The 18,202-nt window shown below is 50.8% G+C and overlaps 1 protein-coding gene across 2 annotated transcripts in view; it reads left to right on the forward strand.

Annotated features, from left to right (window-relative positions):
• Nucleotides 1-18,202, forward strand: part of NALF2 (NALCN channel auxiliary factor 2) — an 87,002-nt gene that overhangs the window by 11,855 nt on the left and 56,945 nt on the right. Inside the window, exons 2-4 of one of the 2 annotated variants that reach the window (XM_061445631.1) lie at nucleotides 8,406-8,577; nucleotides 9,139-9,794; nucleotides 15,854-16,778. In XM_061445631.1, coding sequence (XP_061301615.1) covers nucleotides 8,406-8,577; nucleotides 9,139-9,554 — 588 coding nt within the window. In that variant the 3' untranslated portion in view covers nucleotides 9,555-9,794; nucleotides 15,854-16,778. Of the gene's footprint in view, nucleotides 1-8,405; nucleotides 8,578-9,138; nucleotides 9,795-15,853; nucleotides 16,779-18,202 lie in introns of those variants that run through there. The other variant, XM_061445632.1, reaches the window with a different exon arrangement.

Here is an 18,202-nt window from a genome sequence, read left to right on the forward strand (position 1 = left end):
ATCCTGGCCGCACAGTAACTGGAGTCGTTTTGGGAGGGAGGTCTTGGCACAACCCCAGCAAGCAGTGGCTGGGTGACCAAGCTGTCCCCTCTTCCTTCTCCTCAGTGGCCCACCCGCAGGCTGGGTGCACCTATGCTGGGATGGCTGGGGGGTCCCGTCTGGTTTGGTATATCTGGGCCAGGTAATGCTGGTCTGGTTTTGGTGTGTCGGAGCCCTTGCAAGCCAGAGGGTCGAGGCTCCAGGGAGGGGGCTTAGTGCCTGCATGGCCTGGCCTCCCCAGCCCTGGACACCTTCCCCTTTGGGTCCCAGCCACATGGGAGATGGAGAAGGACAAACCCCTCCAGATGCTCAGAAGCTGCTCACTCCCTGGCCACCTGGTTGGTTGTCCCAGTCTCCTGGCTAGCTCTCCTGGTGACCATTCCCTTCCCATGCATTCATGTTCCCATCCCGACCTCGCCTTCCCAAAGAGCTGGTCTTCTCCTCTCTAAACCCTAGCCAAAACCCTTCTTGAAAGGAGAGCATAAAACAGCAGTCTGGATTTACTGTTGCCGCTCTCGCTCAGCGGGCTCAGCGTGGGAGTGCTGGTCCTTTCTGCCTTCGTTGTGCTGTCGGGTTTGTGTGCATCAGACGTTTCTCAGGACAGAGACTGTCTACTGCTGGTGTTTTACAGCAGCGCCTGCAGGCAGCCCACCAAGACTGGGGCCGCATTGTACTAGACACCATCCAAGCACGGGTAGTTGCCGTCAGAAGAAATCACAGGGAAAATAGAGGGGACAGACCCGGGGGGGACTGAACATGCTGCTGACATTGCATACACTGGAGCGAGAGCTGGGGGTCTGTGGGCAGCAGGGAACAGAGTGCTTCTACCCCATCATCATCCTCCCTTGGAGGAAGGATGTGTCTGTCCCAGGGTGCAATTTCTAATTAAACAAAAATACTGTTTCATGGGAATTGTAACGTTTTGAGTGGTGCATCAAAAGCCTACTGCAGCAGGCTGGGGTTGCAGGAGTGGTTGTGCGGGGCTGGGTGGCTGCAAGGTGGGCAGCTGGACCATGGGGGTAAACCCCATCCGGGACCCAGTTGGTCAGTGCAGGTTTGCCGCGGTGGCCCCTGTGGTCAAGTGGGAGATGTGGTGGGAGGGAAGGGGCTTCAAGGAGCAGACTGCAGTGTCTGCCCTGTGGTCCAGGGTCTGGCACATCTGCCCCTGCACCCTGCATCGCTGTGACTGCAGCATCAGCCCCTGCACCAGGTACTGTGACCGTGCACCACAGCGAGAATCAGTGCAGGGTTTTTGCTGGAGGGTGCATGGGGTTGCAGGGAAATGGGGGAACCCCTGACATGCAGGCACACGGTACTGGCTGTGGAGGCAGGGGGGTTTGGCAGTGGTCGCTGCATTTCCATTAGTCTAGCTGCGATGTTAATTGGTGTGATCATGGGTTTTGTTGCTTGCTGTGTAATAGATGGGTGCAGCCACACAGCCATGCTGGGATGCCAAGTGCCGTGTCCAGTGTCCGAAGCGAGGCCGTCAGCCCCGCTATTCCAGGAGATGCTTCCCATTTCAGTACAAACTGCAATTCCGGGCTATGCCTCCTGGATTTGTTCCAAGCTGAGAGTTGCATCTGCTGAGATGAGACCAGGCTTTTCCCTGGCCTCTGTGCACAGCAGCCCTTGGTTGTAAGGAGCTGATAAGCAAAGAAATGAGCCTGTAAATGTGATGTCCATCCCCTGATAACATCCATGTGTTGGGAGCTGGCACTGCTAACAGCTCCTGCCCTGGCCCAGCATGTCCATGGGTGTTGAAGGTGTGCACCTGCTTGCAGAGGCAGGTTGAGATGCTTGTTCTCCTGTCCTTTGCCTGCTTGATGTGTTCCCAAGGTGTGTGTTGAGCTATCAGATATCATGAGCTTTAGTGCTATAGGGTTGCTGCATGGGCTTTGAGTGTCAAAGGTGCATGGTGGTCATGCTTTAAAGCTATTTTCATTTTGATAGATGAGTGCTTAGGGAATTATGTGTCTTAGACTTGTTTAGAGGGGGGGTTTATTTGGGGGGCCTTCCTCCCTGCAGAAGAAGGGGCATTCAGGTAGTCTGTAATCCAAGAACTGGGAATTAAAATAAAAATGTAAAGTTGATGAGCTACTTCATGAAGTCGCTAAGGTGTTATGAGCAGGTTGCTCTGACTTACATTGCTTCTGGGTAATTTGGGAGCAACTCCATCAGTGAGGTCAAGGGACGTGGGTCTGGTCTCGGGACATGGGTGGGAAGCCATGTCTGGAGAGCACACAGGAGTTTCCCTTTCCTGGGACCCTCCAGAAGGAGGAGCCTGGCACAGCCTGTTTGGATGATGAACCAGGATGAAAAGTAGGGTCATGCATAGGATGGCTGGGGAAAATAAACCCTAGAGGGGGGGAGCGCAGAGTAGTGGAGAGCTCGGCGTGGGCAGCAGGCGGGATGCTGGTCCAGCAGCACTGTGTGGTGTTTCCAGTGGTGTTTGAGGAACAAGCGGCTGGGGGTTGCACCGGTGCTGTTCCCAGCACACTGTCTCCTGCCTGCGGCCGGCCCCATCCCCACCAAGCACCCGTCCTCATCTCACGCCATTCCTGCTGGCAGCCTCCATCATGATTCCTGGAGCCACAGATGCTGACTCTCCTCCATGCCCTACGGTGCCGGGGTACAATGGGCAGAGGCACCCCAGCTCTTGCCTCCCCCGGTTGTGAAACAGAGGATCTGCGGCTCCAGCGCTGTCATCGCCAGCAAAATCAAGTTTAGAGTAAAAAAAAAGAGTAAAAACAATACAAAAAAAATAAAATCATGCACAATTGTTGGGTTTTGGGGATCCGAGCATGTGAATGTGGTAAGGCAGGGATAACGCAGCACTGGAAATATCAAAGAAGTGACCAAAACCCCAGCTGTTACAGATGTGATGTTAGAACAGCCTATAACGAAGCTAATTTAAAAAGGAAAAAAAAAAAAAGCTGTTTTAAAAGCTTGACATTGTTAATGTCAGAATCGCAGGCGGCAGTAATTGAATACAGCGGTAATTGGACATTGCAGCTTGTGTTTGTGACTCCTCCTGGCTGGCTCTGGACGTTAGCATTCCCTTAATCCTCTGCCATCCAAGGGGGCTCTTCTCTCCTGCCCTGCATGTCCTGCTTCCCGCGCTGCATCCTGATGTGCCAGAGCTTGGAGAGATGCCCAAGCGGCTCATTAGCAGTGCTCATTTCCCTGTGTCCAAGATTAATGAGGCACAGCCACTCCAGATGCTCATCTCAGGCCATGATGGAAATGTGAGTCCCAGGAACTGCTCTGGGAGAGGAGGGAAGGGACCAGTTCTCAGCCAGAGAGGGGGGTCTGGCAGGGGTAGGTAGGTATTTCTCCTGCCAGTCCACCTGGAAACTGGTAGCTGGGTGCATGTGGTATCCCAATGAGCAAAACATGAGCTCACTGGTGGTTTTGGGTGGAGGGTTTCAGGCAGGTTCCCTGACACGGATGGGATCTGGTCCAAGGGAGCAGCAAGTCCAGTGGGGTTGGCAGGAGCTTGTGTGATGTTTATGCACCACCCCAGCCCTTTGCAGCTGCGACCACGTCAAGCCCTTGTGGCCTCCGCAGCAGCAAAGAGGAGGAGGGCTGTGACAGCAGAGCCCAGCAGCTTCCAGCATAAACCCCAGCCGCCAGCCCAAGCACGCTCCAGGATCTCCTTCCAGAGCTGACCCCAGCGCTTCCTCAGATTGGTCAGCAGAGCCCAGTATTATTGCAATTAAATACAGCCCTGGGCAGCTCTGCAAAGCTGTAAACCCGTGCTCGCTTTCTCAAAGCATCCAATTTTGCCTGCACCTGGTATAACTGCTTATTACTGCTGGGCAGCAGCTCTGCTCTCCTCATGCTGTGTGGATGGTAGCCCTGGGCATGTGAGTGGGTGAACTCCCCACCTTGACCAGGCATGAGGTTTGTGGAGGGTGAGCACAAGGTCCTGCCTTTCCTGTGTGGAACAAGGTTATTTGGTAGGGGAGGGCTTCCTGCTTCCCCCTCTGCCTTCATTATCCCTCTCCACTCTGCAAATCCCCCTCTGGAGAAGCAGGTGTTGCTGCCTCTAATTAAGGAGAAGGATTCGTTACAGCTGGTCCACCACACCCGTGCTATTAGTGGGATTTTCCTGGAGGAAACTTCCCAAGTGTTGATTCCTGCTGTAATGGGAAAGCAGCAGCTCATTGGCTTAGTTACAGCTGGTGGTTCTGGTGGGCATCCTGGCTGTCCCAGGCACCACATCCTCTGCAAAGGGGTTGCATCCCGAGGATGCTGCTTCATTCGTGCTGCATCCCTTGGTGCTCCTCACATTTATTTGGGGTGGTTCAACAGGCAGTGCTAGTGCTTACAAAATACTAGCAGCAAGTAGGTCAGCACTGAAATGGCCAAATTACTTTAAAAAATGAGTACATTATTTTGTGCAGAAAAACTCTGGGAAAGTGATTTGATGAGGGGTGTTATACTGGTACTGACAGGAGGCAGTGGGAGAAGTGCAGGCAGTGAAGAACTCAATTTGGCACAGAAGTGCCTGTGAAAAGGCTGTCCCTGACTGCTGCTTTCAGATAGCACTGGGAGTGTGAGCAGGCAGGTAGCTTAATTAGCTGGCTGTTGGGAATCCAGTTCATTCTGTTTCTTTATAATGCCTTTTATGATGGGATGTTTGGGCACACCTGCAAAATTCAGATGCAGATAGGTAGCCTGTCCTCCTCCTCCTCACATGTAAATTGGGTGTCTGAAGTTGGCCTCTTTCCTAGTTGTGCTTTCTTGGAATCATCTAGCCAGTTCTCTGAGCTAAAAATGCAGGAAGAGGGCACCAAACTAGAGCTATTTGGAGTTGAGGTCACTTCTGTTTACTTGGCCAGGCTGGAGATCAGCCAAAAGCAAAAAACAGAATGGAAGAAACGCTGATTGCAACCAAACTCACTTCCTGAGAAAGCTTTCCCCATCGATCTAAATAGAATAAATTTCTTCCTGTCCTAAATTCTTGCACGTCCTTACTAGCAGCAGGAGAAGGCAGGTTGCATAGGGTAAGCTCAGAGATGCTGAAAGCTGTTGAAAAGCCAAAGCCATGAGGCTGGAGCATCCCACAGAGTTTGCTTCTTGCCTGCAACGCTTATCTTTGCAGATACGCAATGTGAATGGATGCTGGTGTCTCTTAGAGATCAGCCTGCATCCCAGTGGAGTGTGGCAGCTGCCAGCCCCATTGCTCCAGCAAGTCTTTGCTGTATTTTTGGACAGACCTGGGCAGTTTTGTGGTGCACAACTGTGAGAATGCCCAGATGTAGGAATGCAACACCCGGAGGACGCACAGCCTGGTGAGGTGAGGGCCAGCTGAGACCTGGGCAGCTGAATGGCTCCAGTACTTCCCTCTGGGCAGGAGGGTACCCTGGAGAGGAAAGGGAAAAGGGAAGGCACCAAGGTGCCTGGGTGCAGGTTCTGGGTGGGAGCGCCTCCTTTGCCCTCTCTGGCAACTGAGGTATCACCAGCTCCTTGCAGCCTTTCATTCAGTGAAATTCATTGAATTCATGGAATGTCCTTGTCTGAGCCTCCAACCTTCTACCAGCCTTCCCTGGTAAGAGTCAATAGAAGCATTTTAGGGGGAAAACATGCAGATGCATACCGAGTCTGCTTGTGCAAGCTGTGTTTAATCAGGAGAGCTGGATGAGCCTGAGCTCCTTCCTGCCAAGCTGTCAGGAGTCTCCTGTGCCGGCTGCTCCTTCTGCCCATGGGGCCAAACAGCAGGTTGGTGCAGCCCAAAGCTGTAGCTGGGACAATGCAGGTGATAGCCATGGTCCTCTGCCAGGGAACCGGCTGTAGCATCCCTTGGCAGCAGGCTGTTCAGGTCCCCAGGTGAGAGCTGTGAGTGTGAGCAGGGTCTAGGAAGCAGTGTGGGGGAGAGTCGGGGATGATTGAAGGGCTGGGAGGGAAACTCACAGGAAATGACAGAGTAAATCAGTCAAGCTTGCCTATGTTATGACTAAATGGGGAGCATGATACATCTGCAAATATTAGAGATGTGTAAACAGAGAGGAGGGAGAGTGATGGTTTATGGAATGATTGAAAGGAATGAACTTTTGGATGGGAAAATGTAGGTCAAGTATGAAGGAAAACTTGTAGGCAGCGAGATAAGTGGTTTCAGTGGTAAAACAACCTCCTCGGGAAATGCGAGGAAGTCCCATTGATGGAGATGTTTAGCACAAAGCCAGATGAGGGCCTGGAAAATGGGCTGAGTTAGAGGGAGGCACTCAGTGTGTCCTGTGTGGTGCTTCCACCCGCACCCTCTCCAGATTTCTTGTAAGGCCCCCTTTAGGTATCAGAAAGCTTTAGGTACTGGGTCCTTCTGTTTCCTCCTCACTGCCCCACTCTCCCCTTGCTCCTGACACTGTCCCTGAGGAGGCTGGTGGCAAGGACATGCATTGTGGTGGGGCTTGTGGCATCTCTGGGACACAGGCTGTGTTTGTCCTCCCTGTTTCCCCATCTCCCCTCTTTCTCGGTCCTGGGGCACTCATTTTGGGCAGATGCAGAACTTGAAGCTCCCCTTCCCGGTTGTATCCTGACTCTCTGATTGCTGAGTCGGTCCCTTCTTTGAAGCTGTTCCAATTTGTCTAAGTAATTAACATCCATCGGGCCACGGAGTAAAAGCAGGAGCGCAACTGAATTTCCCACATCCCAGCTGAAAGCGCTGACCACAGGGCTATTGACTGCTCTGAAGTGCTTGCCCCATATATTGTGTCCTGGTCCCAATTAAACTTCTTGTGATGAAAGTTTCACCAAAACTAACATGCTTCCGTGAAAATTCTGGTTTTCATGATCTGGCATTTTCCAAGGAGAAAAAAAAGGAAATAAAATAACATGCCAAGAATTTCCCAACTAGCTTTAATCCTGAGACACTACCATCGTCCAAGCAAATGATGATAAGGATCTATGGAAAACATGGGGAAACAAAGAAGCGATGTTTTTAAAGCCTCCAGAAAATAAAAATGCAGCTGGAAGGAGGAGCATGGGGTTTTCTCCAAGCACGTTGAGGAGGAAAATTCATTCCCTTTGAATCACGGGGAGTCCTTTCTAGTTGGTTTCAAAGGAAGTTGTATGTGGTCATTAGCATGGCCTTGACTCTGTCACTAGTGCCTAGATATATTCATAGATGAGCTGGAAGTGCCACGGAGGGTGCTGCTCTTCCCAGAGGTGTCACGGGTTTCTTGCAGCCTGAGGAATGACAGCTCACCAGGAGCAAAGGGAGATCTCCCTCCCTGTTAAAGCAAGCGAAGACAAACAATTTCCACCCGTGCCTGATGCTCAGGGGATAAGGGGGGATGCGGGAGATACAGCCTTAACCAAAGCCATCTGGGCTGTGCCCTGCTGGTTGCAATGGGCACAGACACACATTGGGTGGAAGGGAAGAGCTGGTTGGTGCATCTTGGTCAGCTGCAGATGGAAACCACTTTCTCTGCCCTGCTCGAGTGGCTGTGGTGGTGGACCTGACAGCCTGAGAGGCAGGGGTTGTGGCACAGCCTTGCAGCTGCGGGTGAACCCCTGGGTTGCTTTTCCTTCTGGAAATGTTGCTCAGCACAGCTCCAAACAATAGAAAGGCAACTGGAGCACACACGGGCATCTGAACCACCATTTGGTCCATCTGTCAAAATGATGAGTGTCAAAATACACCTGTAAAATGAATGAGTTCCCCCCAAGGTCTGTCCATTTGAGTCAAAAGAAATGGGACAGAGAAAAATCCCAGATTTCCATGAATTGGGACTCTGCCCCAGAACCAGGTAGATAGGTAGGGAATGTGGGGAAGATGTTATTTGGTGGCAAAGAGGGATGAGCCTGAGGCTGCAGCGGCTGTGTATGCGGTATCCCAGCAGTGCCTGCCTGCTTCTGTCCAGCAGCTTTTCCAGGAGGCAGAGACCTTTGGAAATTCCCAACGAAGATCAGCTCATAGTCTGTCTTGCTGTTCCATGTCCTCTGTTCAGAGCTGATGGGGGCAAAAGTGCTTTAGAGGAGGCATAAATGGTCCCTCCCCTGCCCTGAGGGACTGGGGGGGTGTCTTGTGAAGGAGGAAGATGGTCTGAGACAGGCAATAATTGGTGCTTGAGTTTTCCCGTGTGATGGACCAAGCTCTGGGGCCACCACCTGTGGCAGAGTCACCGTGGTGTGTTGCAGTGCCTGTCTGTAGAGAACATCTACAAAAGCTTTACTTTTGTGGTGGATTTAGTTTGTTAGATGGGTGCCATGCTCTCACCACTTCAGTGGTTTATTTTGATTGCTCAGCGAGTTCAGTAAGCAGCCCTGATGTACTGACACACATTTAACCCCTTGTCTCTGCAATGCTTTGACTATCCAGCTGTCTGGGGAGGTAATGTGTCCCTCTTGGTGACTTCCCCTAGGCTGTCTACAAGGCCTGGTTGTGCTCCGAGTATTTCAACGTGACCCAACAACAGTGCCAACACCGGATCCCATGCAAGCAATACTGCCTGGAGGTGCAGACCAGGTGCCCGTTTGTGTTACCGGACAATGATGAGCTGATCTATGGAGGTTTGCCTGGCTTCATCTGTACAGGTAAGGAGATCCGGGGAGTAGGGCTGGGCTCTTGTACATCCGATGGGGCAGGGGTGGGTGCTGACGAGTCCTGTTATGCTTGCAAGCCATGCACCAGATTTTGAAGGTTTTGTGGGGCAGAGTGGGAGGAGGTACAGTGTGGAGGCACATGAGCAGTGCCTGACCGCTGAAACGTGACTGTCTGGGGCTGAGGTGTAAGTGGTTAATGGAGACACAGCAGCTGCCCAACAGCCTAGTGTGGGAAATGAAAGCCCAAACTCTTAACTGAAACCTAAAGCAAGCACGTAAGGGAATGAAGGTAGTGGGATTAAAGCAGGGCTGGGACATTAAACTGCTACAAGCAGCATCTGGGGTGAACATGCCTCAGGGCTGTGGTCTCTGCTTGCCAGTCTGTGCAGGCTTACGGCCCCATTGAGGGCCAGTCTCAGGAGTCTCTGGGTGTCCCAGTTGTCAGGTTCTGCCTGTCCTTTAGTGCATGGCTGGCAGGAACTGGGGCTGGCTCCATCCACAGCCCCATCCAGAGTCTCCCACTGACCATTTTCCTCTGCTTCCTTCCCCCAGGGCTGCTGGAGAACCAGCTGCCTGACGAGGAGGCCAAGTGCTGCGAGGTGCAATGGGATTCCTGCGACCACCCGCCAGACAGCAACGACAACACATCCCCCAAATCCACAGCATCAGAGTCACTCCATTTCCACCGCCACGACCCCCACCTCCATCACCAGCGGCAGAACCACTACCACCTCTACCACCACCACCACCACCACCAGTACCACCAGCCCCACTCCCCATCCTTGCTGCCGGTCTCCGCAGGGTCTCGCTTCAGCAGCAGCAGGATCAGACTGTGCGTGCTGGTCCTGATGCTTCTCCACACCATGGTGTCCTTCTCGAGCGTGCACAGCGGTGGCGGGGCGGCCGGCGGAGGGCTCAGCCTGGAGGCCCTGCCTGCCCTGGAGGAGAGCGTGGCGCGGGACGAGTGACATGGAGGGGAAAGCCGACCTCTAAGAAGAACGCCAGATCTTTTTCCACGAAGGGGGGCACATGCTATTCCTCCAATGGGAGGCACGGGATTGGGGGTGACGCACACACACACACCCCTGCACATACCCCCAAGAGCTGCTCGCCGCGGGGCATCCCCGTGATGAAGAGTCTCTAATGCGCACAGGGCTGCGGGACTCGGCTTTGAGAAGGGTTCGGTCAGTAGCAGCTGGCGCAGGAAGGTACGGCACAGGGGTGGGGGAGCGGAGGGGAAGGGCTCCCTTTGGATGAGGTGTCCCTGAGGAACTGCCACGCATCTCCCAGCTGCCTGCCGCGAGTGCCTTGGGCACCCGCACCTTACCCGCCAGCAAGATGCCAAGGGTTTGACAGCTCAGCCCCCGTTTCTTTTCCTCCTTGGTCTGTAAGTCCCCCCATAAGGGCCAGGCATGCAGGAGGCAGCACCTCTTGGCACAGCCTTGGCCCCCACTCCTGTCCCAGGGAAAAGCACCAACTCAAGGCACAACCTTCCTTGTGAGGTGCAGTGTCCTCAGCATGACGTTCCCCTTCCTGATGGGATTTGGGGGACAGGATTCGGATGATATTACATTACACTGTGGTACTACTTGGGGGTTTGTCTCATGTTCCCAACCTGCTCTGCCAGCTTTGCTTCTCCCACTCCTCTGTGCAAGGAGGTGGAGAGGCAGGGAGAAGGCACAGAGCAGGAGGGACGTCCCCAGCGTTCCCACATCCCACTTTGCCAAGTGCCCTGATGATTTGGTTTAACCTTTTTTGCTTTCTTTCCGGACTGGAGTGGCTGGTCTCTGAGAGGAGTTAGGGAGATGTGACTCCAGCAGTGCACAGGCTAAGTGAGAGAATGGGATTGTGCATGGTTACAGTTGGATGCAGGGCATTGGAAAGCATCCTTCCATGCTTCCCAGCCACACATCGTCAACTGGATGGCAAAAGAGCTGGAGATACTTGACGTGTAGGGGGAGTCTCCCACACAAAGAAGAGGTACTAATAAAGCCCAAATGGGGAAGAGAGGTTTTGTGAATACTGCCTATCCATGGATTCCCCCCCAGACCACAAGATTTGTAGGAGCCCAGCTGGACTTAGCTGGGTAAGGTGATGGCTGGTGCAACCTCATTTTGCTTACTTGTCTTTTTTTTAACCTGAGCTCAGTGTATCCAGGGATTCAGCCCCAAACAGAAATCAGATCCTGCTTTCTTAGGAAATTCCAAAGTTCCACTCAGCCACCAGGAGCTGTTCCCAGCATGAATATTGCAGAGGGGTTGCATGGGGAATGGTGCTGTGCCTCCAGGCCAGGCACCAGGGCAAAGTTCATTCTAGGGGTATGTGAGGGGAGAGAGGAAGGTATGTTTTAGCATGAAATGTCCTGGTTGCAATGTGGATGTGAACCTTTTCATTGCTTACAAAGGACATGTGACGGTCCCTCTGTTTTTAGGCTGCCTCTTGATGGGGAGCAGAGCTGCAGCCCTGCTGGGAGGCAGGGATGGAGCAGGAGGAATGTCCTGCTGCATCTCAAACTGATCCCAGATCCCTGTGAGTGTCCAAGAAATCACAGAGTTGAGGGCTGTTTTGTGGTTCCTGGTCTGCTGAGGTGGAGCAAAACCAAGCAGAGCCCCATGAGCAAAGCTACTTCCTGCCCGGCTGGAAGAAGGAAGTACCGGGCATACCATGGGAAGGACAGGTTTCCTGATGTTTCCAGCCCATTTGCAGACCAAAGAGGCTCTGAGAAGCAGCTGAATGTTTGATTTCTGCTTTGACTTGAATCTCAGAGCTTTGGGGTGATGTTTACACATTATCAGTTGCCTGTTACCAAAGTCCCATAGGTACAAAGCCCATGAACCCACTGTCCCTTGGTTATCAGGCTGGGAGAGGTGGTGTTCATAGGAGATGCAGTGTTTCCTGAGCTCCTTGCTGTTGCTGCCCAAAAACAACAGGATGATTCTGTAGTGTTTGACTATTCCTCACAGCATCTGTATATTTTCAGTCTAGTTTACACCAATCTGAGAATGTGGACATGCAACAGTTCAGCAAATAGGGAGGGATCTGACTCCTCGTTTTGCTCTGCTGCTAAGAAATGAGTTGTGTAGCTGCTTTGATGACTAGCAAAAGCATACAGCCAGACCGAGGGAGGGAGCACAGTCTTATTCCTGCCTAGAGACAGCCGGATCCAGTTCGCTCTTAAGGAAATTAGATTTTTCATGTACTGCCAAGAGTTAAGCTAATTCCAGGCGCCTCTCTCGGAGATAGGCTGCATCCAATCTTTGAGCGACTCATCTAGAGAGAAGAATAGCCCAGTGTGGTGCGTCAGCAAGTGGCCCTGAGTCACTGGCCCTATTCATTGTCTGCTGGTGTGACACTGAGCAGTGCCCAGCCTGCGTGCAGACGGGCAGCCTGGTGTTCTGTGGGCTCGCTCTGCTGCACTCTGTGTATGTGAGCCCAGGGCTAAGACTGTTCTGAAGGGGTCTATGCCCTCCTGCTTGCTCCAAGGCTGTTCTGCATGCTGGTGAGCAGAGCCACAGACCAGGCTGTTGGTGTCAGTCTGGGCTTGGGGAACTTCTGGTAGCGCTGAGGGTTTGTAATGGGTGATGTCCAGAGAGTGGTGGGAGTGAGGTCAAATAGCCCAGGTTATCTCCAGGAACTAGGGTTTTGCTGGAATAACCTGGGAGCTGTGATAATCGTATAGAATCACAGAATGGTTTGGGTTGGAAGGGACCTTCAAGAGCATCCTGTTTTAAGTAATGGACACATTGCGCTAAGTCCATTAGGTAAATGTCTTCACCTTGCATAACTTCAGCTGGTGAGCTTCACCTCAGGAGGCAGGGAGCCGGCGCTACATCCCACTGAATCTGAAAGCTGAGCCGTTTCTGAACTGGGGCCTGTAGTGTGACTGCTGAGGAGGTGTAGCTCTGTCACCCTCATCAGCAAGGCTCCACAGGGCAGCTCTGCCGTAGCCAGAGGAGATCCACACATTTCCCAAGCTGCGGCTTCCCTGAAGGTGTTCACGTGAGGCCAGCGTGCGGGGTCCACGGGCAGGGGGAGCACACAGGATGCGGAGCTGCGTTGGCAGGCGCAGGGCTGAGCTTTTACCTAGTGTGACTGGGAGGAAAGTGCTGAGTCTTCACAGACCGAGGCTTTTGGAAGGAGTTCTTTTATTTAGTGAGTCTGGGCTGCTGTCAATAAGTTCTGTGGTTTTAGGGCACCATATGCTGTATTCAACACTTTGCCAATCTCGTTAAATGAATCCAGACTCGGCTGTTCACAGAACAGGACAGAGCAGCTGGAAGCGGTGTATGTCACAGTCCATCATTATAAGGCCGTCGGATAAAAATCTTCTCTTTGGTCTGACATTACAACCTTAATAATCCACCATCCATATTAGCTTTCTCTTTGCTATACAAGAGAAAGGTCCAGAAAGAACATGTTAACATCATCTCAGTTAAAACTGCTGACATTGGTTTTAGTATAACAAAGAGTGAATGTGCCTCTCGTAAGGCAAGAGGGTTTCTCTACCCATGTGTGTAGGTACACTTCAACTTGAGCTCCCCCTTTGCCCAGGAGCCCTTTGCAGAGCCACGCTTCTGCAGCCACCTTGGAAAACACCAGGTCTAAATGGATTTATCCTACCAGGATTTTAAAACCAAGGTGCTTTCTCCTTTTCATTCAGTGATCTTATTTCTTCTCCCTAGGGAAGGCACTGTGCACTGGGATTAATGTGTAAAATTCAACCTCTTCTTCAGTGGGTAGACTGCTTGGAGCAGAAGCCTATTGGAGAGCAGTGATTCCTCTCTGCCATCCTTGGCAAGAAGATTTGTCTTTCCTGAGGGGCGATGCTGTCCCAACAGGATCTGGATGCAGGGACAGTGCAAGCAGGGGTGCAGGAGGAAAAGTAGTTGGGTCCTGCCTGGCTGGAGCATTAGTCCTGGGTTTTGCACTTTAATGTCACTGCCAGTTGTACAAATTAATTAAAAATAACTGAAGAAAAATTGCAAAGAAAGGGCCTGCTTCCTCTGGTGAAGATTAATCATTACTTGAGCCTTTTTCTTATGAAAATACAGATCCATGGTAGCCCCAGGCAAAAGATTCCCAGGGAGAGCCCTCACCATTCGTGCTCTGAGTTAGGGAAATCGCTTTGAAAGCATCTGACAACTAAAGCAGAACATGTTGAGTAACTTGGCAACACTCAGAAAACATCTTGAAATGGTTTTTGTTCAACACATTTTGCTTTGCTTCAATAGGAGATGTCAGGGCAGTTCATTCACTGCCACTCAGGACTGCAGGCGATGCTGGGAGACGGTTTAAAAAAAAAGCTAAAAGAAAATCCCTGATATCTGCTGCTTCTGGAACAGGATCCTCCTCAGTGGTACCATGGAGCTTCCCATGGCCGAGGGAGCTCTGTAGGTCCCATCCAGCTGGCGCAGTCTCCCTGTGCCACATTCACAGGGAGGTAGGTGATTTACAGTGCAGAGCAGGGCCTATTGAAGTCTCTGCCTGCAAAAAGTCATGCAGCAGCTTGTGATGAATTATAATAGGATACCTCCCTGCCACCCCAGAAAGGAATGCCTATAGAAGTGGGTAGAGATAAAATCAGGACAGAAACGTGCTCGGCTTCTGCGAAAATCCCTATTAAAATCTATGCAATGTGGCAGACAATTTTGTTCATAGACTTTCCAAGCTGCCCTTTGGCTTCCCATCCACAGGGGAATAAATCTCTTAAACTGCATTTGAAAGGTTAGGAAGGGCAGTGTCTAATGTTTAGGCAGGACGTTAGTAACTGTCTGATCTAGCCCAGCAAACAAAGCCAGCTCTTGAGCATCCTGGTGGGGTGACAGCGGTACCTGCATTACGAACCCTGCAATCATCCCTTCTGCTCCCAAAGAAGCCTGTTCACAGCTGCTGGATCATGGCAGCTCAGGCTGAGGGTACACATGTCCAGGCATCATTTAGTTTTATTTCAGGAGTAGAGGTTTTCAGCAGCTGATTTGGAGTGTTCTTGGTCCTTATGCCTCTTTGGGTGACTGCTCCCCATCCTGTGCCTTGCTGCACGGAGAGGGATAGGGAGAGCCTGCTCTGTTTGTCCTGAGTGTCAGTGACTCCTGAAAATCAAGTAGTTTACACCATTCCTGCAGCTCCAGGCTTCATCTCAAACAACAAAGCCAGCCCAGACCATGCTCCCCATGGCTGAGTGGAGAAGAGCATCTTCCTAAAAACAAGTTTTCCAAGACCACGACTCCCTGTATGTGGCAGAGGCCACAGGCGTCAGCTCCACCAGGGCAGGTTCCAAAGGAACCTTCAGTTCTGCCCAACTGGGATGAAGGGAGGAAAGAAGATGCTGTGGCCATATACGAAGAATAAATCATTTTCAAATCAGGATCATAGAAAAGAAAATAATAAATAATTCCCTTTAAAAGTTATTGGGGTTTTATCAAAGCTCTCGGCCTCTGCTCACAGGATGGGGTGTTCATGGGCAGGAGATGGGCTGCACCCATGAACACCATTCCTCCAGCTTCCTTTCCTACACTGCAGGTCTAGTACTTTTGCTGGAAACAAGGTCAGGTGTGGTTTCCAGGCTTGTTAGTGTTTTATGATGCTCCGTTTTCAGCCCAGAAAGTCAACAGCTTTGCTGTTTGTAAACTGAAATTCAAAAGAAGGAAAGAATAGGTTTGGCTTATGAAATTTGGGGTTGGTTTTGCCATTTTTAAATGTATTTGGGAACTGTACGTGCTTGAGTTGCAAAACAAAAAGATATTTCAAGCCGGACAGTTGTTGGTTTGGTTGTTTTTTTTTTCATTCTGGAACTTGTCAAAACAAGCTATATTGATAATTATGACTTTTTTTTTTTTTTTCAAATTGAGAAATGTACCAAGAACAGCCCTTTCCCACAAAACCTTTCATTTTCAAAAAAAAAGTGAAAAATAAAAAATCAATCACACTTTTTCTGCCCACACAGTTGGAACTGGTGGCAGTGGATTCAGAGAGAATAGCAATTTGTAAAGAATTCCAACCAGTTTGACTTAAAATAGCATCCAGCCTATTTCTTGGGGGCAGTAGGCTGAGTGGTTCCATGGAAAAAGCGGGCTGGAGAACTGCTGTTCTTACCAGGGTGGTTTCAGTCCAGGATTACACCTTGGGAGCTGCATGGGCACATTCCTCCCAGGGAACTATTGCTGAGATGCTGCATCCTCTCTTCTCTAGGAGCTCAGCCAGTGGTAGGAGCCCCCAGCCATCCCTCTAACCAACCTCTGTTTTCTTTCCCAAACCCAAACGAATGCAGAGTGAATCTTCTAGCCTCCGATACGGTCGGACATCACGGTTCTGGGATGCCTTCAAACCTGGTGATGCTCCCGTATGCTCATGGGAGTTTAAATGTGGAAGAAACTCAACGGGCCGGGATGGCGCGAAGCAGGAAAAGCCGCGGTTCAACAGGAACCGGTGTGAGGGAAAGTTCTGAAGAACCCCCAAGGAAAGTGTCCTTGCCCTCTTGCCCTTCTCCACTCCGAGCGCGGGAGATGCTGCTCCTGGCAGCCGTGGCGAGGTCTCTCTGCCCCTCTGCCACGGGGGGACCTCGGTGGGGACCAGAGCCCACCCCCCGCCGGGGCAGCTTTGCCTGTAGGGGACCAGGCTGCTCGTGACCGAACCCTTCTCAAGTGCTTGTGACATGTCGGTGGTTACAGAGCTCAGACCTACAAAACAAAAGGTCCTTTTACAGAACGTGGTGGCGAGGTGAAAACAAAACAGAAAACAAACCATACTGCTGAAGTCAAAATATTCTTTCTAATCCCCCTGCCCGGTTTCTCTTTCTTTCCAGCTTTCTTCCTCTGCCTCCTGAATCCTCCCTCTCTGTTCCCACCCCCCTTCTGTTTCTCTTTCTCCCCTCTGTCATAAGAAAGTGACTGTGTCCTCGAGGGGACAGTTTTCTTATGCCATTTTATACACTGTGCTTCATGTTTAGAACTTTTTTGCACTAGTTCCTATTACATTTCTTTTCCAAAATGGTTTGACAAAAAAAAAAAAACCCAAACAAAAACACAGAAACCATGCTATAATTCAGTTGTATTAAAAATATTATCCTACTACTCTCTGTGTTCAATAGTCTCTGTACCTGTAATGCTTTCAGTTCTGTTGTATTTTGGGGCAGAGGTTTTCTCCGCTCCTTGTTTAACCCAGTAAAGAAATAAAATGTTAAGAATTGATGATAACTTCCTCCTCCCTTTCTCTGTGGTTTAACTGGGGCCGTGCAGGTCCCAGTGTGGTGCTCGCTGGCTGGGGTGATGTGGTGGCTTGGCTCGGGTGCCGGCTCCCCACCAGAACCTGCCCTTCAAACCCGCTCTGTCTGTCTGTCCTACGGGTGCTTTTTGCCTGCAAAATCCAATCTCAAATGGAGGACAGAAGAGGCAGAATGGAGGGACAATAACCCTGCCTTACTGAATCTGATTTCGTAACCTTTCTTTATATTCTTTTGTTTCTTGCCTTCACATTTCTTGCCATGGGGCTCACCTCAGAACAATAGGGGCAAAGACTGTCACCAAGAGATTCATCAGAGAATAATGACTAAACCAGGGTATCCAAATTTTGCCCAGCTGAAGTCCACACCCACATATAATCTGGAATTAATTCATCTGGACAACAGATCTCGGCATGCAACAGAGCTAGGACACTCCGCTCCAAATTGAATGCTGCATGCCAGGCTGCAAAAGGCCATGTAATAAAACTCCAAAGTTACACTTTGGCCATTCCTGCCCCGAGCTGAAAACTCGCAGTTTGTAAAGAAGACGAAAAGAAAGCACAGAAAAGGGATGAAATTGGACAGCGATAGAAGTCATTTTTATAAAGAGCAGATTGGTGCAGAGGGTAAATGTGAGGGGAGGCACCGGCTCTGCTGTAAAACCAGGAGAGTGGTGGGTGCAGGGGGGGAGAGCACGGCTGGGGAGTGGGTGCCTGGTGTGTAACTGCATGAGGGACTGGGTAAGGAGATGATGAGTGGGATGTATCACCTTGAGAACTAAAGAAGTGTCTCCTGGCCTCCCATGAGGATCTTTGTTCACCTCTGCACAGAGAGGATCAAATCGTCTCCGCAGGAGACAAGTTTCTTTTGTGGCTCAGACAGGGAGAATATATATATATATATGTACAGGAGCGCTGTTGATGCAAATCAATGACAGTGGGGTTCTTTGTTCTAAAATCCATTTGTCCTGGTGTTTTCCAACCCAGTGTTTTGATTTTCAGGGAGTACCATGTTCTGGTACTGCCAAAGGGTAAAAATAAGGCAAAGCCAAGATGGTTTCCAGGACAAAATGTGAACATGAACTCTAATGTAGAAGCATGATGGCCAGCTAACAGAAAGGAGGGGATGGTTATCTGCATAGAGGGGATGATGCTTAGCCCCACAGACAAACAGAAAGGCACACAGCAGAGGCTATCTCTAGAATAGCACTCAGGTGCCTCAGGTTAGCACATTGCTGCAGGCAATTAAATCCAACTCAGCCATTTCCAAAGGTCTGCACCACCCCATCCCACTTGCTTTAAATGTATTTTCAACCGTGGTTCCTTATGGGTGTGTTCTGAACTGCCCAAATTTGAGCAGATCGGGGCCTCAGCTGTGTTCTAGAAACTACCCATTAGA

Source organism: Pezoporus flaviventris, unplaced genomic scaffold, assembly GCF_033815535.1.
Source record: "Pezoporus flaviventris isolate CSIRO_AGI_PZ_B2104156 unplaced genomic scaffold, CSIRO_AGI_Pfla_v1 ptg000005l, whole genome shotgun sequence".
In the NCBI taxonomy this organism is placed as follows: Eukaryota; Metazoa; Chordata; class Aves; order Psittaciformes; family Psittacidae; genus Pezoporus; species Pezoporus flaviventris.